General features: G+C 43.8%; 1 protein-coding gene and 1 long non-coding RNA gene across 2 annotated transcripts in view; one reads left to right on the top strand and one right to left on the bottom strand.

Annotated features, from left to right (window-relative positions):
- LOC142924588 (uncharacterized) overlaps nucleotides 1-7,145 on the top strand; it is a 30,475-nt gene extending 23,330 nt beyond the window's left edge. The window contains exon 2 of the long non-coding RNA XR_012941704.1: nucleotides 5,078-7,145. This is a non-coding gene — a long non-coding RNA (uncharacterized LOC142924588). The remainder of the gene's footprint in view (nucleotides 1-5,077) is intronic.
- The window catches only part of LOC116942255 (cadherin-related family member 3-like), a 36,251-nt gene that overhangs the window by 7,936 nt on the left and 4,916 nt on the right, over nucleotides 1-23,399 (bottom strand). Inside the window, exons 4-15 of the mRNA XM_076067111.1 lie at nucleotides 21,189-21,274; nucleotides 20,938-21,029; nucleotides 19,154-19,258; nucleotides 18,418-18,563; nucleotides 16,390-16,561; nucleotides 14,800-14,959; nucleotides 13,271-13,376; nucleotides 11,807-11,905; nucleotides 11,238-11,458; nucleotides 5,808-5,979; nucleotides 5,173-5,408; nucleotides 4,095-4,291 (exon numbers count right to left, since the gene is read on the bottom strand). Of these exons, the coding sequence (XP_075923226.1) occupies nucleotides 4,095-4,291; nucleotides 5,173-5,408; nucleotides 5,808-5,979; nucleotides 11,238-11,458; nucleotides 11,807-11,905; nucleotides 13,271-13,376; nucleotides 14,800-14,959; nucleotides 16,390-16,561; nucleotides 18,418-18,563; nucleotides 19,154-19,258; nucleotides 20,938-21,029; nucleotides 21,189-21,274 (1,792 nt within the window). The remainder of the gene's footprint in view (nucleotides 1-4,094; nucleotides 4,292-5,172; nucleotides 5,409-5,807; nucleotides 5,980-11,237; nucleotides 11,459-11,806; nucleotides 11,906-13,270; nucleotides 13,377-14,799; nucleotides 14,960-16,389; nucleotides 16,562-18,417; nucleotides 18,564-19,153; nucleotides 19,259-20,937; nucleotides 21,030-21,188; nucleotides 21,275-23,399) is intronic.

Here is a 23,399-nt window from a genome sequence, read left to right as displayed (position 1 = left end):
TGTTAATGATGGCAGCTATACCAAAATCAACAGAGATCCCACCAACTACCTAGCTACTAAAACCAACAATATCGTCAATAAATCGAGTTCTCTAATCGATCAGACCAAGCAGAGCTCCCTAAAACCTTTGGCTGCTAGACCACCTAGATTTTATGGCCTTCCAAAAATCCACAAAGTAGGTACCCCGCTCCGTTCTTTCGTCTCCACCATTAATTCACCCACCTACAAACTAGCCTGATTTCTGTCTGAGACTCTGCTTCCTTTCATTGGCAAGTCCACCTAAGCTGTACTTAACTCAGCTCACTTGGTTTCTCTAATCAAGGACATCTCACTGTCTCCGGATGATTTGCTTGTCAGTTTCGATGTAGTCTCTCTGTTCACCAATGTACCTGTACTTGACACCATTGCAATCATTGAAGACTTGGTCCAACAAGGACTGAATCCAGATGTACCAACTTTGGTAAGGCACTGTCTTACCAACACATACTTCACCTGGAATGGTACATTCTACAGACAATGAGGGTACCCCAATGGGTTCTCCCTTATCGCTAGTGATAGCGAATGTTTTCATGGAAAAACTTGAGACAGATGCCATCCAGACATCCACCCTACGTCCTTGTGGAAGAGATACATAGATGACACGTTTGTCATCTGGCCACATGGGCTGCCAGCACCATGGAAGTGGAAGAGGATGGCAAGCTACCATTCCTGGATGTTTTGATCGAGAAGAGTCCTGATATCTCGTTGGGACTTTCGGTCTATAGGAAAGCCACCCACACAGATGCCTATCTAAAACCTGACTCCCACCACCATCCAGCCCAGAAGAATTCCCTTATCAAAACACTACACCATAGGGCCCGTTGCATCTCCGACCAGCACCACCTAGCCAGTGAGTTGGAGCACGTACACCAAGCCCTCATGGATGAACGGATACTCGAACTGTACAATCCGCAAAGCTGTCTCCCCAGCCATGCGGAGACAACCTTCTGAAGATCCAACCAAAACCATCACTTTACTGTACATAGCAGAGGTCACCAAAAAGATTTCCAAAATCTTAAACAAACACAAGATCCAGGTTCGTTTCAATACAGTACACAAAATCCGTGATTTAATCCCATCTGTAAAAGATGTGATTCCTGACATGTAATACCCTGGTGTCTACAAACTGAGCTGTGGTTGCGGCAGCAGTTACATTGGGGAAACGAAACGACATGGCTCGGACCGCGTCCGTGAACACAAGGCAGATCTGAAACACGGTAGGACCAATACCTCTGCCGTTGCTGATCATTGTTTTAACACTGGGCTCACACTAAATTGATTTTTTCCAAGACGGAGGTACTCTGCAAACCTACCGGCTACCTTGAGAGATTTGTTCATGAAGCCCCCAGATATATAAACACAGACACAACTTCAACCAAGAGGATGGGTACAAACTGAGCAATCATTGGAAGGATGTTATTAACCAGGTAAAGTCTTAATTGACTGTGATGTTTCCATCTAACCTGCATATGTCAGCTGTTATTTCGACTCTCTGTGTCTCTCTCTCTTTGCCACTCTCTTAGATCTCTCATGCTCACATGTCTTTTGGATTGCACTCTCATACTCACAGGCCCTTCGGATTACACCCGTTGGGTTGCACTCCCTCGTCGAGGAGGCTGCTCTCCTTTTCTACAGTTACATGCTAATTTCTCACATTAACATCACTAGCCCTGGCCACTTCTTTATAACCCTTGAGCTACACCCATTTCAAACCTTTTAAAACAGTCTGCCTCAGCAGCAGACCATGCTTTCCCACCTGATGATGGACGCTTGTGTTGCGCCCGAAACGTCGTGATTTATTTTATCTTATACCTACATGACTTTACCAAAAGAACCAAAGAGTATGGATTCCTGCAGTCACGAAAGCTTCAAATCAAGATTGACAATGCATATATTATCAGTGTGTTTTTTGTTTGCATTTTGACCACAACTATTGTGGTTAGTGCACACATGATTACTTGTAAAAATATTTCTGTTTTGTTACCAGAAAAAAGGGGAACACCCCTATTATTATGTTTTGGTACTGGCAAAGGAGGTCTAATGATGCAGAATTATTTACTTATACTGGAGGAATCCAATGAGCTATAAAGCTCTTTTTCACTGATGTCCAGTATAGGTGAGGGTAAGAATGTTACAACAACAAACAATACAAAAACACAATCGGAGTGCAAAGTATAGGAAAGGTAAGCAAATCACCTTAATATATATACAATTTACACTTTTTTTCTTATCAGGTAAAGCCCATTGGGCTATTAACTTACTTTTCAGAAGCAAACTGGCCACAAATGATAGCTTAACAAAGTGGCGTATTACGTGGAAATTTATAGCAGCAAAATAATCAACAAGTTGTGGGAAGACTTTTATATCCAGATTCACAAAGGGCTCGAAATTACACATTCTTATTATGTAAGTACACAGTAATTAGAATAAAATCATGATCAGCTGATCTAATCAACTTTTGACCAATATATTGATGGCAACTGATTGTTTCCCCCCCCAATTCAGGTCTGATGGAATTGGGTGGTATCAGATATAATTATACACAGCTGTGTACCTTTTAATGTTCATATCATCATTACCACTGTATTGAGGAACCAATATTAGATTTGTAAAACCTACCCAATGTAAGTAGCAGGCTATATATTTATAATATTTTAGTTTTATCTTGTACAACAAGATTTTACTCATTGCCTCTGCTGCCAAAAAAAAACTGCCCATGGAAGCAGATATCACAGAGCTAGCTCTGATATCCGTTCACGTGACCACTGGTCCAAACATTAGGGGGCAGCACTCTCCCACCCGGCCTTCTACAAAGTGGTGTTCATCGCATGACAAACCAAAACAGTGTTTTCCATTTTCAGCTGGAATTTAGCTAAATTATGCAAATAATCAACTATCATATTGTGGTGCTATGTGCAGGCATTATTTGGGCTGCGACTATCATCTCCATACATTTGAGAACCCAATTTTAAGCTAAGGCGGCTAGCTGTCTGGATTCCAACCCAGGATCTGAGCTGTGTCAGCTCGGCTGTTTTTGAATTCCGTGCCATCTGGCCACCTCTCTATGGTACACTGCAGGGTCCTGCATCAGGTCGGGTACTCGCAGGCGACCCACACACCCTAAGGTGTTTTGACAGCTTGCTGTATGGGTGCGGATCGGACATGATGTGATGAACATGACCTAACATGCACCCAAACGGCAAGACGTAAACACAACTTAATTCTGACCTGCCTTGCGGATCGCTCCAGTATACTCTATATTAGAAAACGATGATGCAAACATTTTACTATTTAAAATGTATTGTGCTTATGCTACATGCGCAAATCGATATTTCTATTCGTATATATGTTGTACGCAATTGGTTAATGTGACCCCTGCAGCCACTAGATGTGTCAAATGATCGGCAATTCATAAAAAAAACGAATTCATGAAATCGCAATGGGACAAATTATTGCAGGCCTAGTAGGTATACACGTCACAAGTGTGCACGTTCTGCGCTTCACAATGCAGATGGGTAATGAGATGGAACACAGCACGAGTGCGAAATTCCTACCTTTTCCACCACATTGTCTGCCAATAAGTGGACACTCATCTAAGTAGATTTCACAATATTAGATTCATAGCCGTACAGTTATAAACTGTAAAAAAAGAAATGCAAACTTGAAAAATGCTAACTTATTAATGCGAACTTGATTCCTTGAAAAAGGTTTGTATTTAGTGTTTGAATATCTTAACACCTGTTTTATTACCAGAAAGGGTTAAATCTATGCTTATTTTTTCAAAGTAATAAACGGTGTTGCTCCTTACCTTTTACAAATAATTTGATAAGAATAACTTGGTCGAGGTGTGACTAGAAACGTGACATTAGACAAGATGCTCCAATTAGCACGGTTGGCTACGTGTGGTGCGAAATAAGTTCAACATACATACAAACGAGTGCCAAGATGGTTCGTGACTGTCCCAATGTTATCTTGGGTTGAGGCCACAATGTGCGTGTTTAATGAGGTATGATTCTTGCCGGCAATGTGCCTACGGTGCGAGCGGCGCTGCTCACCTGGCGGGTTTATTCCGAGAGCTGCAGCACGATCGTAGACAGCTTCGGAAGGCCTTGGACTTAAACAGGCGGTAGAGCAGGAAAGCGAGGAGGCCAGCCAGCAGCAAGGAGCCCAGTGTGATCAGGAACGGAACGTACCACTGGCTCCAGTCGTAGGTGTTTACAGAGGTCCTCCTCAACACCACACCGGGCTTGTCCTGCCACGGACCACAGCACAGCACGGTGAGATTTGCAGGCGTGTGGCGAGTTGTATTAAATGCCCGATGTGCATTTTGCGCTTCGTGTCATTTCAAACAATGCAAACCCCCTCCCACTCCCACCGAAGGTGTTTTTTTGTGGTCGGTAACTGGTCCTCAATTTCACTTTGAAACATAGTTCGTGTATCCGTTGTCTTGCTAACTGTGTTGCGCTGCTGAGTCACGTCACGAGGCGAGGGATCGTCCTTGTGGAAGTTCCCGCAGCAGAGCCTCGCATGACACCACGGAGCAGCCCAGACGACGCCAACTCAGAGATGGGTCTGGGCCTATGTTGATCGGCCTCTTATACCTCAAGCTCGATGGCACTCGTGACGTTATTTTTGTGCAAACACAGTCCCGTGCATGTCAGTCTGATATATTAAGAATGTTTATACAAAGCTCAGAGAGCGTGACTTACGCTGAAAACTAATTTTACGTTAAGGGTTTTTGTGCGCAGTTACTGGTGACGAGACAGAAACCATGAAACTCAATGATCTAATCGGCATTATTGGACTCCTTACTTACCCGACCACTTTATTATGGCACCGAGTTGACATGTTGCCTTATATTCGTGTAATTTATTAAATCACAATGTGACGCACGAGCAAGGTTGAACAGTTAAAAAATAGGTGCAATTAAACACCTTTAACAACTTATATCGACGGAATAGAGGCCACAAAAACACATTTACATCCACAAACAATACGGGGGCTTTGAGCCCATGAAATGTTTCCCTCTGCCTTTCAGACTGCAAGGTGTTGGGGACAAGACGTGATTAATGAAATCCTTCCTCTGGTTACGGTTCCAGCGACACGACACACGGCTGCGCACGTGCCACTCACCGACAGCGCCGTGAGGGGTCTGGCAGTGGTGCCGGTCCTGACGACGGTGACGAGGATGATGGCCGTGCCGGTCTGGGCCGACACGTTGCGCTTGTTGTCGTCGATGACGTGCACCTCCAGCCGGAAGTTCTGCACCGTGTCCACCTGGCCCTTGTAATCGAACGAGCGCATGAGCAGCAGCCGTGGAGAATTGGAGCCGCGCGTCGGTGAAAAGCCAAAGTGGTTGTTGATGTTACCTGCGGACGTGAAGGAGAGTGGGGTTAGCGCATTTCGGGATCGGTGCAGCTCGTGGAGTCCAACACCACAAACTGCTAGGCAGAATGCCATGTGGCTGATTTCCCATGCACACATCTTAGTTGTTTAATGATTGCGAGTCTCAGGTACTGTTGAAAAGTTATTTGTTATAATCTTTGTATTCTATGTACCTGAATAATTTACACCAATTTGTTACAACTTGGTAGGCTAATATTGAACCTCATGACTATGTTCATAGTTTACTTTGAAACTTAATGGTTTGTGTTGGGGAGTAACTTTACCTGGTAAATTTTGTTTTGAGTAACTTTTCAAAGTTTATGGCTACGAACGACTTTACCGCTATCAAAAACACACACAGCTAATGTTGACTAGACCCTCACCGCTCGATATGTCGTATCGCAGCTCGTCCGCAGCAGAGTCGCTGTCAGTGCAAGTCAGAGCGAAGCCTTGGATGTTGGTCCCTACAGTCACCGCGTCCGTAAGGGTCAATCGAGCCAAGAGGGGATTGCAGACCGGGGGCTCATCATTCTCTTCCACCACGATCACGGTCACCTATAAACACCAGACGGCCAGGGCACGCACACATTGCTCCTATTCATCATGCGTAGTCAGCGAAGGACCATTGCGCCAAACCTGTGACCCCTTGCGACGGCATTCGCATAAACTGCCCTTACTGTCATACACCGGCATTTTGAGTGATTTGTTTGAGCCACGGATCACGGGGGTGGGGGGGGGGGCAGAGGGCACCTACGAGGGGAGCAGCGCCAATCCCTTTGTGTGTCGCAGTCCTATTCGAACTATTTTACAAGGTAAGGCCCACTGAGCTATATAGTTATTTTTCAAAAGAGGTCTGGCTACAAATGACAGTTCAACAAAGTGGCTTATCAAGTGGAAATGTATAGCGGCCAAATACTCTAGACGCACGTTAATTCTAAATGTGGAGGGAAAACCGGGGGACCCGTAAAAAAATCCACGGGACCACGGGGAGAAGATGCAAACTTCAAATATACATGTGTCAGGGTTGTCATGGAACTCACGACCTCCTGTATACCAGGTGGGGCAGTTAACATCTCGCCAACCTCTATTAACACGACACGTCCCTGCTGTGTCGCTCTTACTCATTCACAGCCAGATTAACTAGGCATTTAACAATTACAGTTTGTGTCATTTTCATTGACTGGTAGTGCAATGGCACAGCGGTTCACACACCATACTACAAACTTGGTCGACTGAGTTCGATTGCTGACCGTGGCAAACATCAGTGGCGAGGAATATCTGAACGGGTCCTGTTCCCCCCCCCCCTTCACCAACCAGCTTACTGACCACTGTCACCAGGGCCGGATGAAAGCACGGGGGGCTTTAGGGGCTGCAGCCCAGCAGCCTCCGCCAGCTGGAGGGCCTCCAGAGATTAAGTGAAAAGTTATTTCACTTGTGAATGCTGAATCTAGGTAAGATTGGACAGGTTGGCTATGCCCAATGTGATGTTTAAGAGATGATGTAGTCGGTGATTGTCAACTGTTTTTTTTGGCTACTGTGTAACCACTTGTTGAATTGTGTTTCAACCGAGTACCCCCCCCCCCCCTTGCCTGACCCAACGTGGTTCTGAGAAATAAATGTATGGAATAATGAACATCAATAGTTTAACCACTTCTCCATTTTGTGAGGTATATCCGAACGAGCTAGTCACTGCAAGTGAATAAAAAAATACATTCAATGGATGCTCTGCATGCAGGATTTAATTTGTACACACTCACTGGTTACTCTTGGAAACCACATTGTTTACGATCAATCAAGTTAGAAAAGTCTTTCATATCGTTCTAGGTTAGCATATGGATTGACATTTTATCATAATTTTATATTGCCAGATTCATGCGTGATTATTCACCAATATCTCTAGTGTATGATATAATTTCACACGTTTATAAATCACCTTACCGACCCCCTAGGACATTGCCACGTGTAACCCCCAAGGGTCCGCTTACTCCCCGGTTGAGAACCACTGCTGTCGGCAACCATGCAACATGGATGGCTGTTGCCGTTGCTTCTCTCTCTGCTTTGCTGGTGGTCTGGTGAGTGCTGCTCATTGGGGACTTCATAAGAGGTGTGTACGTACTCTACACCTGTGTATAAAGATTCCCTCTTTAAGCTCGTAACATGTGTAGGTTCTGAGGCATCTGCGTACATGTACTGTAAAGAGACCAGCAGTACAATAATGTGACAAGGAAAAAATATTGCACGGCTTGTGGAGCTACTGTGAGTACTGCACGTAAAGTACTGAAACTAGCAAGGTCAGATATTTGTTATGTATAAAGTGAGGAGTTAAACTAAGTATCCAGAACATGAGCTTTAGAAAAAAATGGAGCCATGAAGAGTGAAATTCCTATACTGGCTGATTGTGTAACGCAGTGTTTTTCACTAATTTTCAGAGGGGGCCCACTTTCGCCGATAAGAATTCTAAGTGTGGGCGCCGCCACACATTTGAAACCATTGGGAGTTTGACAGCGCAGATGATAATGGGGGGTGTTGTCACTGTTTGAGTATTGTGGGGGGCCGCACGTCAGGGGCTGCACTAAAGGCCACCAGGGGCCGCCAGTGGCCCGCGGGTCTTGGAATGAAGAACACCGCTGTGACCTAAAAGCTGTGCGCTGTGCCCGGCCGCGTGCATGGCCGTCTGCAGGCGAGGGGACCGGTTGCTGCAATGCCACTGCAAAGGGGAGGCCCAAATCCAGAAAAAACCTGGCGCACTGGTGTCGCCTCGGAAGTTGACTGGAGTCGAGATTGCTGTTTTATCTTGAGAGATGACAGGAGTGATGTAGTGTTGTGTGTTACAGGGCTGTAATATTCTCTATATGTGTGTTCGTGTTCCTTTGCCTTCTGCCCTAAAGTGGGCTCATGCCCGCTAAGGATGCCACGGTGGCTAGATGTTAACTACCTCGCCTGCTATACAGAGGGTCGTGAATTCGATCCCAACCCTGACTCCTGTATATTTGGAGTTTGCATGTTCTCCCTGTGGTCATGTGGATTTTCCCCTGGGTCCTCCGGTTTTTCCCTCTATGTTTAGAATCAACATGTGTTTAGAGTATTTGGCTGCTATGAATGTTCAAGTGATAAGCAACTATGTTGAGCTATCATTTGTGACCAGGTCGCTTCTGAAAAAGAGGTAAATAGTTCGGTGGGCCTTACCTGGTAAAATAAAAAAATATATAGTAGTGGTAAATAGTTTAAATTCGGGCAGTCACTCTTCATGCGCTACACCCCCACAAGCACTCCCAAAAACCAACCCCTCGTCCACATCGTGGGAGGTGGTAACAGGTAAAGTTCAGGATTGCCAGACAGGACGAAGTATGGTGGGTGGTTCGACCACCTGGGCCGCTTCGGTAACCATGAAGGCCTGTCCGATCTCACCTGGAAACGCCCTGGCTAACGGGGCTCTGGTTAGCCACTTAGGCTAAGGTAGTAAACCCTGATAGTGTCCCGAGTTGATACCAAGTGGCCAACGGCCCACCTCGGTGGGGCGGATGAGCTACGGTCCAGATGGCCAATGGCATATGGTGGAGGATGTCTGGTGCTCGAGGACATGCCTTCCAATCGTCTTGGTTTTATACCTTGCCAATGGACCCAGGCTTGGTTCCTGGTTAAGCCCCGTGCGGTAGCTGGTGTGCAACAGACACGCACTGTTACCCTCCAGAGAGACTGTGCCATCGCACCACCACACTACATACCCAAAGCCCTTGGGCGATCGGAAAGTGGCGAGCGGGGCAGGCCTATGCAGCTAGAAGCTCCTAGTCACAACCCAGCACCAAGGCGGCAGCTATTAGAAGGTCGTCATGCACTCGGATTAGGCAAGAGTGCATCCTGGCAGCTGTAGCTGTGACTGAGCAGCCCACAAGGATCCAATATGCTCACCACAAATGGGGAGGGGGCTAGAAAAGGTGCTCTAAACAAAGCCTGCCTAGAAACATCCTGTATGGCTTACCGCGACCAGAGGGAGCATCAATAATTGCGGTCGAAACAAAAAGAAATGTAACCTAAATATTTGACCCTGGAATGTCAGGACCCTCACAGACAACCCAAACTCGCAACGTCCAGAGCTCTTGTGGCACGAGCTGAGACGATTTAATATCCATATTGCCGCCCTCAGTGAAACCCATCTGGCAGATGAAGGCCAACTGACCGAGCTAAGTGGAGGCTACACTCTTTGGTTCTTCTGTTCTTAAGTTTGCCTTTGGCAAACTTAAAAACAGGGTCTTTGAAGACCACAGCATTACCACCAAGACCAAAGTGACTGTGTATAATGCTGTGATCATTCCAATCCTATTATATGGTGCAGAAACCTGGACCACCTATCATAAATACATAAAATCTCTCGAAATGTTTCATCCACGCAGTCTCAGGAAAATACTAAACATCACCTGGGAAGAACGACAAACTAATATCAGTGTCCTGGAGCTATCCAATGCATCCAGCATAGAGGCCATCATTATGAAGTATCAACTCAGATGGGCAGGTCACCTTGTGAGGATGAATGACTCGAGGCTTGCTAAGCAAATTTTCTATTCCCAGCTCAGGGATGGATCACGAGCCCCTAGGCGGCAAAGGAAACATTTCCTTGACAACCTTAAGACGCACCTCAAGCGAAGCCACATAGGTCCAAACAACTGGGAAATCTATGCTCTTGATAGACCATCATGGAGGGCCAAAATACACAATGGAACTCAGAACGTTGAGGCCGAACAAAGAGTTGATAACCAGGAAAAGAGCACGCTGCAAAGCACATACACCAGAGACAACGAGTGGGAGCTCCAGGATGGACCATCCCTGCCACCACTTTGCCAAGATCTGCAGTTCACTGATTTGCCAATTCAGCCATCTCCGGACCCATGGCCAGCCAGGCCCACTTCACAACACGGACAAGTGACACCTGGAGGGAAATCATACTCGACTACGAGGGATCCCAGAAGACACCTCCACATACAAGTTACGACTAAACCAGCGCATGACAACCATCATGGTGAAGTATGGTCAAACAACCCCTAGAACCGAAATGAATATATTAATACTTGGCTGTGAATCACTCATTGATGAGGTTTAGACAAGATAGATAATCACACAACACGTCTCCTTCATATATCTGTCTGGTCTACCTAAAAAATAATGTTTCTACACATCCCATCAGCCCCATGACAAACTGGGAGTGCATAATTTCAGCAGCATTGATTCAACTATAAGCAAACTCTAAGACCAATTTTGACATACAGTGTCTCATCAGCAGTCATGCTTGCTGGAATTAATGCCAGTTACCTCATCTTGAAAATCCTGATAATGCATTTTAAATGTGCTCTGATAAAATTCACTGCCATCACAGAATCTTAGTGATCCTGGTTCACTCTCATGACCACAAGCATTGTTTCTCCACGGTGTATTAATTCACACAAATTAACTCACCTTTAGACATAATCAGATTTATCAAAATGTCTTGCAACGCAATATTCAAATCAAAGTAAACACCATCATACTGTCTTTAGTTGTGGCAACATTTATACAATGAATATATATGAAATTGTAAAGAGCGATGTACATTCAAAGTTTACACCATTGCACTATCAAGTGACTATAACAATGGGAGACAGGCACCAGATCAGTCGGTAGAAAGAATGCTCATTCAGCAAAGCCAAGGCATAGGCGTACCTGGTGAGGCCTTTACATGTCACATTGTGCAAGGAGCTTGGCCTAGGGAATCCCAACGTGGGTTTGTGTGCGTGTGGTGAACACGCGCCCTGTGGACAGTGCGGAGGTGGATTTGTGCTCACCGTGACTGTGGCTGTCTTGGGAAAAAACGGGTCCCCGTCCACTGCCTCCGCCACCAGCTCATAGCGCTGAACGAGCTCATAGTCCAGTTTGGTTATGGCTTTAATGTTACCCGTAGGTTCAATGAGGAAGCGGCCTACACCGGGTCCCCACAGTCGGTACGTTATGTCGTTGAGAATGAAGTCTTGGTCGGTGGCCTTTACCTGCCCCAGGATCGCTCCGGCTGATTGACGACAAACATGGGCAGCGTAGTCATCATCATCAGCTGTAATATCAATGCACGTCTGGATCAAGGCCTTCCCAAGCCATCACCATCTCCCACGGTCGTACGATATAAACAATCCATTTAGCACCTGCGAATGAGCCGAGTTTACCACTCCATCTCTGCAGAGGAGTTGAGGGAATTAGTTGTTCGAATGTTCTTCTTACCTTTCATGAAAGCGAACTGCTGCTTTATGAACATTTTACAGCCAAATAATTTCTCGATTTGTAATAAAAATGCCCAGTGCTTGTCTCGTAACTGTCCAAAACACAGTGATGCATCGCGCACAGTTATCTAGGGAATACTCACCAGATGCGGTTTCGGCGATAACGAATTGGTACGTAGGCTGACTGAACTGTGGAGTGAACTCATTCACGGGGATGATGCGCAGGTACACTGTGACCGTAGCTGTGGCAGACACAACAACACTGTCAATTTATTTTCAACAACTCAACATCCAGTGTTTTATCAGTGAAACAACGACAATTGTTTCACTACGTGAAAATGTTGTTTAACAAAGTACAGGAGCAATGTTTATTGTATATTTTAAATTATTGTTAGTACCTGGTTCGGTTATTAGGATGCATTATCTACATTGTCACATTAACATACCTATGCAGTTTATGGTCGACAACATCCTACATAGTTAACAATAATTAGTTTTGGATTTTGTTAAGACTAATTGCATACATTTAGTCCATAAATGAAATTTGTCCCTTATTTCTCTGGGACTATATGGTACATCTGTTGTTTTAAAAATAACAAGCTTACTTTGCTTAAATCCATAGTATTGTGTAATACTTGTGTAATGACAATAGAGCCTGCATCCGGTGTGAGGGGACTAGTGGCCACGGGGGGTAATGACAGGGGAGTCAGCTGTGAGTGTGAAGGGACTAGTGGCCACGGGAGGTAATGACAGGGGAGTCAGCTGTGAGTGTGAAGGGACTAGTGGCCACGGGAGGTAATGACAGGGGAGTAAGCTGTGAGTGTGAAGGGACTGGTGGCTATGGGAATGTTCGAGAAGGGAGCGTGGTCAGGTGATGGAAGAGGACGGTAGAGTCTGCCGGTAGAGCGAGCGTCCGGAGTCAGCGAGAATGATCGAGGCCTCAATTGATACAGTATATAAGGGAGATGTGTGGGAGACTCTGGCTGTTGCAGTGGGGTCTCCGCCTGATGTCAAGTGAACATGTATTCAATAAAGTGCCATCTCAAGAGAAGTGTCAAGTCGTCATTACACTTGTAAATAGGGCCTTTTGGGCCTGTGCTCACTACAAATTTAATAACATGTCAGAATTATAATCAAATTCTTTATTTAAACTGCAGGAGGAATTCGATTAGCTATGAAGCTCTTTTTCACAGATGTCCAGTATGGGAGAGTCTTTTTCACAGATGTCCAGTATGGGAGGGTCAGCAAGTTATAACAAACAATACAAACAAACGACAGGCGTGCAAAGCAGAGAAAATGGTAAGTCACTAAATATGAAGAAACAATAAATAAATTACATAAGTCCGATTTGTCAAGCTTGGGCAAGACGTTCACAGATGTCTCCAAGGTTTGCCAACGGAATCGGCCAATCACAATGCACTGGTAGTTAAGTAGGTCCACCTGTCTGTCACCGACGCGTTAAGTTCACCTTCCCCATCTCACACTTCCCACCCAGTACGTGCGTAGCCCTGCAGGGGGCTCCGTGCACTCAGCGGCCCCCTGCTGACCGACGTCGAGTGGCGGCAAGTGGGGGAGCGATGCTGCGGAAAACCTGCGATGTTACTCACCACTGAGAAAGGGGGGTGCTGTGTTTGTGGCCACCACAGTCAGCAAGTAAGTGTAGCCATTGAACAGATTCACCAGGTTCTCATAATCGAAGGTACCTGATGTCAGCTGTGAAAAGTAAAAAAAAAATTGGATGCTATGTGCAAACCGCGTGTTACATTCGTTTAAAGACAGAATTAGGTTGTTGCACGCAGCTGAGATCTGGAAATACGTAAACTTTATAACCAAGTAAGAGACCATTGAGAAATCGTTCCAACACCTGGGTCAAAGCATCTCGACCCAACCCTGCATAAATGAACCCCTCCAGAACCTCTGTCAAGTGGTTATCCCCAGTGTGCACTTAGTTTTACAGTTTTTCCACCGTTTTTGTTTTATTTAGTTGTTGGTTATTTTTTGATAACCCAATGCTTCCAATTTGGTAAGTTCCTAGATAAATTACAATTAAATCTTCACTTTTCTTCTTCTTCCCCTCTGATCCAGTTTACAACTTGTCACCTTTAGTCCTGTGCACCGTTATAATTTATGAAATTTTGGGTCGTAAATCCATACACATCAAGCTACATAAGCAACCAATTGGTTAACTCGGGGTCCCTTGGAAATTATTCAGAGCCACAGCTAAGCTCCTTTACGTCCTAGAGACATCACTGAAGATGAGAGATAATTGTTATTTTGATTATTATTTGGAATAGAGGGTAACTCGGGCCCAACTGCTTCATGTCCAATTCCCACATTTTACTTCATGTCCTATTTTTAGTTCTGGTACAACGTACATTTTTTTTACTTCTGGACTTCTTTAAACATTTTCAGAGCGAGTGACGCATTCGTTGCATGCGACGTCAGTCGGTTACATGGTTAGGAAATGGGAATAGTGTGATGTGAACAACACGGCTCTGTTTCTCGGCACGGCCCCTGGCGCAGCTCGGTTTGTATAGTGGAAAAGAGGGATTAGCCACTCTGTCCATCCCGGCCCTGCATGACCGTGTTCAGGGCAGCGGTAGTATAGTGGTTAGCGCTCTGCGCTACTAACCCGGCGACTGTATGTGTATTATTTTAGGAAATATGTGGCTCTTTCTGTAGACCCTGTACGAGAGCACGGACGTGAGGTGTAGTTCAATTTATCAGGATAACATTTTCAAATATTGTGCTCCATCGGTATAAGTTGCTTCGATGGAGTGCACATTAGTTTGCAAAACATTTGCCTTTGAATTGACAACTTTAATATAGATGTGATGGAAATGGTTAATATTGTTCTATGAAACTAGGGAATCATATATTGCTATGTGATAAATGTCCTGCATATTGATCAGATTGTAAATGGAGTAATTTTTATTAATTTTAGTATTGAAGTAAGGATATAGTAGAGCCATTGTAGAACAAATAATGGGATTTTAAAAAATTAACAACCTGTGTATTGTATTTTATTGTGTTATACATAGCAATTAATTGCATTTCAGCCATTAGGAATCGAGGTGGATCGTTACTTAAGATCACCACAATGCTACGCCTCGTAGAGTGAGTGTATGGTTCTGACCTCAATCACGCCAGTTGCACTAATCGCGAGGTTGCTGGCAGCAGGGCCTACGTTGTTCATTGAAAAGGTGAAGGCTTGGTTAACCGCAGTTAAGTCAATGTCTGTGCAAATGACATTTGTCAACACGCTGGTTGCAACTTGATTTTCATTAATATTTATCCTGCAGGAACAATGATAAGGATTTGTGGAAAGTGCATCATCACTGACAAAGTCTATTGTATAAACAGTACCTCCGGTCACAAGAGGGTCTTGCCATAGTATTTTTGTTATCACATTTTCAAGTTATACAAAACAAGCATGTATGCATGTATTTGCGTGCATTGTAGGTACGTGTGTGATGCCCATATAGAGGCTGGAAGGGCTTATAGTTAACTATTGAGCACATAACAAACTTGGTGGCATTGGTAAAGTAAACGTAAACATTTTCAAAATTATTATTTTCTTTTAGCAATGAGATTTGGTTATTTTTTTTTACAAAAACTGCAAAACAGTGTGTCAACTTAAAGTTTTCCAGTCTCGAGCGCGAAGAAATTTGTGCGTTAAATTTTTATATTGATTACTTATGGGTTGGCTCCTAGTGCACCTAGAGACTGTTAAAATCACCGTGTACTAAGAGTCGAGACTTGTCCACTTGGGAACTCCTTCAATGAGCAGAGCCTCAAAAGTCCAGATAAACACTCATTCTGGTGTCTCTTGGCTAAAGCGCTTCTTATTCTAAACTAGATGGTATCTCTTTCATGAGGCCTAGGACATTGTGCTGCTCTGGCAGACATGCTCACTTAGTCACCACGTATACGCTGCTTCTCAGGAATTACCCATAGAGTATTCTATCTGCTGATGCTGTACTTTGAAATACGTGTTTACTGGGAAATTGATTTCAGTAGTGAGGTTATTGATTGCACGTGTGTAACGTTACAAACCCAGCGGCCCGATTCCCGCTCATGGTCAACACCAGTGACGATTATCTGAACCGGTCCTGGGCCTCCCCTAGGTCGACTCAGCCTCAAATTAGTACCTGATGCGATGTGTAAACATCACCACTGGGGAGACAAAGGCGGGGGGGGAGTCGTATTGGCCACCCACCCCTCGTGTGCTGTGCCGGCTTTCATAGGTGCTCGCTAACTACACTTGCCCCAACAGTCTGTTTAGGCTATACGGGCGATATATTTGCATTTGCTTTTTTTGTAATGATTAAAATGTACAGATTGCACCTCTGTGACTGACAAATACTTATATTTCAAGTATGCCGCCTTACACAATGGGCAGATAAAGCAGCTGCACATTCAATCATTGTTCTTTTTTTCTTCAAAAGCCTGCTGTGTAGTTTTAACCATTCATCCATGATGCACTTGAAAGTTGCAGAACCAATTCTTGGGACAGGACTCGTTGGTGAAATTTGGTGGTCGCATCCTTAATGCAGTAAGGGTGCGCGTTGTTTTACCCAGTGCTGTAACTGGGTATCTGCATATATATATAAAAACATGTTTCTGTCTCCAGTGATCTAAAGAACATACTACCCATATTATAAATAGATTGTTGATAATCCACGGTGGTCCCAGTGGATAAATGTCCCGTGCAGGTGGAGCGTACGAGTAAGGGGCGACGCAGACAGGCGGGTTGTCGTTGATGTCGGTCACTGTGACCCTCAGCGTTGAGATGTCGCAATTATTCCCATCGTCACACACGGTGATGGTGAACAACAATAAAGGTGGGCAATTGCCCTCCAGGTTCATCCTCTTGGACAGCATCACTTCCCCTGTTGCTGTGGCCAGACATTCATGTCAGGGCAGGGAATACGCAGATGTCCAAGGGAAAGAGATGTAGATCAGTCATCTGACAGCGAGGGGACAATCATTATCAGATCATTGTTAATTGAGGTCACAGTGGACCAGTGAGCAGTGAATATGCAACATGCAGTGGATTGACATGCAGCATAATTCACAGTTTGATAATTACTCTATTTTTGTTCCTGGGTAGTAAGTGTTATTTTCTAATTGCTTATGCCTCAAAAGTACAGAAAATGGCTATTATTCCCCACAAAGTTTGCTTTTGTGACCAGGACAGTGATACTGTATTTTGAAATATACCTATTTTCAATGAGAAAACGTGTGAATTAGTGTCATTCCTTCACATAAAGTCCTGGTCACAAAAGCAAAGTTTGTGGGGAATAATAGCCATTTACTGTACTTTTGAGGCATAAGCAATTAGAAAAAAACACTTACTACCCAGGAACAAAAATCGTGTTACATCTCCACTTGATACGTCAACACTTTAAATTATTGCCCTAGATGTATATATTCTGCTGTGTTTTCCATTTGCCTCTGAATTAATTGTATTATATTATATCGTTTATAAAACTTCTACATGACTTGTTTAGCTCACGTTTATCCTAACCTTTATTAAGTTCTCCGATTCGTTCCTACAGAATATGTTATGTATTTATTGTTCCTGCAATAATAACTGTTTCCGTTAATGTAAATAGACTCTTGACTTTTGTGTATACATTTGTGTATTCAATCTAATTACAGACTGATTAGCCTCCTACCGCATGTATACAATTGTTCCCGAAGATGGGAGGAAACCAAGAGACATTTTAGAGGCCAGCCAACCATGTTCAGCAATATGTATAACGTCCTAGATAAGATCCCAGAAAGCAAATGATGACTAACTACCGTTATAAATAGCTTTTATAGACCTATGAAAATGTATTTTATCAGTGGAAACGGATGCGGTCACCCCCAGCTCCCACGAGCCAAGACCTTAACAACAACACGTATCTACAAATTGTCACAACTATTTAGAAGGAAGGAACTGCTGCACAGAGGTTGCACGAGGCTAGGACGGGGATAAGTAATCACTCTCAATAGCGCACTGCACTTGGTTAAATAAAGCACACGAAGCAATGATACGTGAACATGGAATGTCATGGTTAATATATTTTAAGAATTCATTAATATCAATGGGGTTACACGTACAGCAGTAAACATGAAGCACATCAAGAAACATTGCACCCGAGTGGGGTGGCATTGTTAAATAAAGAAGGCAAATGAAGACAGTGAATCCCGGCTCGTCGGACGATTGGGGAGAAGGCCTGGTCCGGTGAGCTGAAAAGTCCGTCTGGCTGCTACAACAACGACATAAGCCTTTCTAAATTATGAACACAAATAATGTATACGAACACATGAACTAAACTAAACCATCGTTACAAACACATGCGAAATGTGTCGAAATAAAAGCCAATATATTTTACAAATTGAATCTCAACGGACCCTCACCAGAGTAATAAACAGCTGTTAAATGCATAGAATATATTATAATATAGAATATATGCACATCGCTATTGTTTTGCTCCACAACAGCTATAGCAACTCTAATCATAACATTTGAAACAATTGAATGACATTTACAATCTTTAAATAATATATTTGCGGTATCGTGACATTATAAAATGTTATTGTCGCACCTCCAATTAGCACGGTTGGCTATGTAAATAGAAAGAAGGTCAACATACATACGAAATCATGATTGGTTAATTCTATTCATTTTTATATGGTCACCAATTTAATTAGCATTGTGGAATGCATGCGCAGGTGAATGCAACGGCTGTGAGCAACACACCTGCGTCCACACTTAGGTATCCAGTGGCTGTATCAATGGAGAAGGAGAGAAGACCCAAGTTGTCGACATCTGTTGCCGAGAGTGTGGTGATGAGCGTGCTCAGGGCGAGCTCCTCTGGGATGGTAATGTTGTGGGCTTGGGAAACGCTGTCAAAAACAATCCCTGAGAATAAACAAATCCCTACAGCCACTACAGAAGCAATTCACGAACAGGGTCAGAGCCCTTTTGAAAGCCCACTGCCACATGAAGGCCTCCCCACGCCGTGCAGGTCTTGGGGGTTATTTGACCGCAACGGACGTTCATCGGGCCGATCAGTGCGGGTTGATGAAGATAAGAAGCTTAGATGTGGGAATAGCAGTACAATTGTGTTTTTTCTGCACTGCCCTCGACTGCCAAGTAGCCCTGCAGCCTACAACAATCTGCAACGCGCGGTATAGTCACCCAGGCAGTATCCAGGCGCGAGCCGAATTAACGTCTGAGATCTGACGACGTGGGCTGCATTCTGGGTGAGTATAATGTGCGCAACAGTAAATTTAGTCACTTTGTAAAAACAATTTTTCTAAATAATTTTCTTCTATTCATGCGCCGATGCACATTCTTATCAGAATTTACAGAACACATAAATACATTTTCCATTAATGGTTCGTCACCGGTGATGCATTCCAACGATAATATCACTACTTAGACTTTGGTATTAATTGGGCTATACGATCACTTAATGTTGTTTGATACTTACTTGGTGAAGGAGGGTGAATTGTCATTTATGTTCTCTATGAAAATGAGCACGGTTCCAGTCACTGAGAGACCTCTTCCATCTGACACAATAATTTTTAGTGTATAGCTGAGTAATAAAAAAAAAACATAGCATGATTATGAAACTTAACATACTTTGATATTAATGCATAATATACATCAAAATCGGAAATGCATAACCTAAAATTATGGTGTCGAGGCTGCAGCCTTGAAGTCTAAATGTGCTGCTGAAACGCATCTTGGGCATACCTAAGAGTATTTAGAGTCTAAGTGTGATCTATAGTCTTTTCTGTTGTTTCATAATGCAGTTAAAGGGAGGGGCTGATGTGGACATGGATTGTACAAGGAGCTTGCATGCAGCAGCTCTGCGCTTGGCTGAAATGAGGTCACGTGAAACGATTCCCAAGTTTGACAGCCGTTTCTGCAACTCAGGGGGATTTTCATAATGAACATTGTTTCATCTAGACCAGTGATTTCTAAACACCATATTTTTTTTTTTTACCACACAGTGGAGCGCAAACATTTTTTGAGAGCTGTCCGCGGGTCCAGAAGTGTTGGGAAGCATTGGTCTTAAAGTTAATACAAGCGATTTGTTTTCACGTAATGAGCACACACCTTCAACAAATGAAGTCATTCGATTGTTCTTTATGTTTAAGCTGAAGTAGACAGCAACTCCTCACCGAGAGCGAGGTGTCGGGGTTCGGGTGTCGGGGTTCGGGTGTTCAGGTGAGACGAGAAGGGTCAGGCTATGAAGCGATTCTACATAAACGGGGTTTGTTTTTGCCGAAGATATGGGGCCTGAGTTGGGCTGGAAATGTTAAATGACTTTTACGATTGGTTAACGCTCAGTGTGCTCCTTCGGGCATTCTGCGCGCACATTCGGACACATTAAGGTGTGTGATGGGGTAATTCCTGTAATTACGTGATTTACTGAAAAAAATCATTGCTTCTTGAGCCAGGTATGAAACCCATATCCATTTCTTGTAAAACAAGGTCCCCGTGTGCAATTCCTTGGCTACGGTTGCCGCTTAATATATGAATATTTAGGTGCCAATGCCGCTGGACGGCGTTCAAACTATCAACGCGCGTAAATTGCAGTGCCCGCGACCGAGGGCCGGCAGTGTCCACGGCTACTCAAACAGAACAGAATGGTGCCAAGACAACTTGGGTTATTTTTTGTGTGTGTAGAAGTTACTTAACATGACAGCATGTTACAACAGGCCACTATTTCCTCCAATTTGATTAGTCAGTGAACTTAAAGTTATGGTTATTGGATCATGTAAAGAAAACACATTTCACTTGTCTGGAGTAATCATAATAAGGCAGTGATTCAGCTGTTGAGTGAAGCGGACAAAAAACGCCGTTATTAAAATACTGATTGTCTTGAAAGTGAGGTGAAATTAAATAATTACAAGCAGCATGGTTCAGTTGTCCTTCCTGGCATCTCATATTAGCACGGATGGCTACGTACGGTGCGAAAGAAGTTCAACATACAGTTAAGTGATAAGATCTATATAGAGTATTGCAGTATAATTGTCACTATGATGATATCGTAATTAATACTTGTTTTGTAAGTTGCCTTCCATTTTGAAAAGGTATCTCAAAGTACATTACAACTGCAAGGAACAGTATACAATGATGTTTGTCCCCATAGGAAAGTGGCAATGCCAAACAACAGGCTAAATGTGGATGTGTTGCAATAAGTTATTAACTTGATATGTTTATAAGTATAACAGTGACTGAAGAGATGAGGAACATATAATTTACTTTGTGAAGTCAGTTTCATAGTCAAATGGTCTCTTCGTCGTAAGTTCTCCAAGAGAAGTAATATCAAAATCTGTGTTGGGTGAACAAACAAACTGAAAGCGAACAACACACACACACACACACAGAAAAAACACATTTTAAAAACGATCAACAACAAAGTGACTTTGAAAATTATTATACAGAACATCTGTATTATAGGTGGAAGCCACCACCCCACTGGGACGGTGACATGGCGTAGTGGTAGCTCTTACCGTGCATACGTCACTGTCTGGATCCCACACCAGCACTTGGTACAACACGTAAATGTTAGAGTTTTCAGGAACGTATAATGTCAGTGCTAGACAGGAGGTGTTGAAACACAAACATTGGAAACAAACGTGAGTTTTCTGCAAGATCATACTCTGATTAGCCATAACAGAGCGTACACCTGGGGTTTGGTAACCAAGATTACAAGAAGAGCATTTTTTCAAATTTCATACGAAAGAATATCTCAATATTGCAAGAGCTGCAATGCACGTGGTGAATACGAGACAGTGGCTCTTAATAAATAACGTCACGAAGCACTCCTTAAAAAAGTAAAATGCGGTTCTGGAGCAGCAAGTTTGCCAATCCCTGGCCAACACCAAATACATTTCAATATTTCATAACAAGGACGGCCCTTTGTCAAACCCCACTAACCAATGTTCCTGCACGATCTTGATTTGAAGCGTGACTGCAGGAATCCATACTCTTTGGTTCTTTCGGTAAAGTCATGTAGGTATAAAATAAAACAAATCACGACGTTTCTGGCGCAACACAAGCGTCCATCATCAGGTGGGAAAGCATGGTCTGCTGCTGAGGCAGACTGTTTTAAAAGGTTTGAAATGGGTGTAGCTCAAGGGTTATAAATAATTGGCCAGGGCTAGTGATGTTAACATGAGAAATTAGCATGTAACTGTAAGATAGGAGAGGGGCCTCATAAATGAGGGCACGGGAGTGGCTATGTTAATGTGAGGGATTAGCATGATGTTAATGTGAGAATTTAGAGGGCATGGAAGTGGCTATGTTTCACGTGAGAGATTAGCATAATGTTAATGTGAGAAATCAGCATGTAACTGTAGAAAAGAAGGAGAAGAAGAGCGGCCTCCTCTACGAGGGTGTGCAACCCAATGGGTGTAATCCAAAGGGCCTGTGAGTATGACAGTGCAATCCAAAAGACATGTGAGCATGAGAGATCTAAGAGAGAGGCATAGAGAGAGAGAGAGAGACACACACAGAGAGTTGAAATAACAGCTGACATATGCAGGTTTGATGGAAACATCACAGTCAGTTAAGACTTCACCTGGTTAATAACGTCCTTCCGATGATTGCTCATTTTGTACCCATCCTCTCAGTTGAAGTTGTGTCTGTGTTTATATATCTGGATGGCGGCAGCAGTTACATTGGGGAAACGAAACGACGTGTTGGGCCGCATCCGTGAACACAAGGCGGATCTGAAACACGGTAGGACTAATACCTCTGCCATTGCTGATCATTGTTTTAACGCTGTGGGCTCACACGAGGTACTCTGCAAACCTACCGGCTACCTTCAGAGATTTGTTCATGAAGCCATCCAGATATATAAACACAGACACAACTTCAACCGAGAGGATGGGTACAAACTGAGCAATCATTGGAAGGACGCTATTAACCAGGTGAAGTCTTAACTGACTGTGATGTTTCCATCCAACCTGCATAGCTGTTATTTCGACTCTCTGTCTCTCTTTCTATGCCTCTCTCTTAGATCTCTTATGCTCACATGTCAGTTGCATTGCACTCTCATGCCTTTGTATTGCACTAGCATGCTCACATGTCTTTTGGATTACACTCTCATACTCACAGGCCCTTCGGATTACACCCATTGGGTTGCACTTTCTACAGTTACATGCTGATTTCTCACATTAACATGCTAATCCCTCACATTAACATAGCCACTTCCGTGCCCTCGTCTAGGAGGCCGCTCTCCTATCTTACAGTTACATGCTAATTTCTCACATTAACATCACTAACCCCGGCCACTTCTTTATGACCCTTGGGTTACACCCATTTCAAACCTTTTAAAACAGTCTGCCTCAGCAGCAGACCATGCTTTCCCACCTAATGATGGATGCTTGTGTTGCGCCCGAAACGTCGTGATTTATTTTATTTTATAGCTATGTGACTTTACCGAAAGATCCAAAGAGTATGCCTGCATGATCCCCCACGTAGCCCTTGTAGACTCTCTATGTGCCACAGGGCGGTGGAGGTGGGCGAGGGAGGCAGCATTGTGGTGCTACGAACCCATCAATCTTAGTTCGATTTCATGCATGTTTGAGTGCCATTCTTGTTATGCATGGGATTTATATTGGTACTCCAAGGCCGCCGATTTAAGAAAGAAGGTTTGGCGATTATTAAAGCACGTTTGTTGTTTACCGATTTTTTAAACGAAACGTACTTGCCTTGCA

The sequence above is a fragment of the Petromyzon marinus genome, chromosome 14 (assembly GCF_048934315.1).
Source record: "Petromyzon marinus isolate PM22_M1 ecotype Great Lakes invasive population chromosome 14, UKy_Petmar_22M1.pri1.0, whole genome shotgun sequence".
Lineage (NCBI taxonomy): Eukaryota > Metazoa > Chordata > Hyperoartia > Petromyzontiformes > Petromyzontidae > Petromyzon > Petromyzon marinus.
This window is presented reverse-complemented; position numbering and strand designations above follow the sequence as displayed.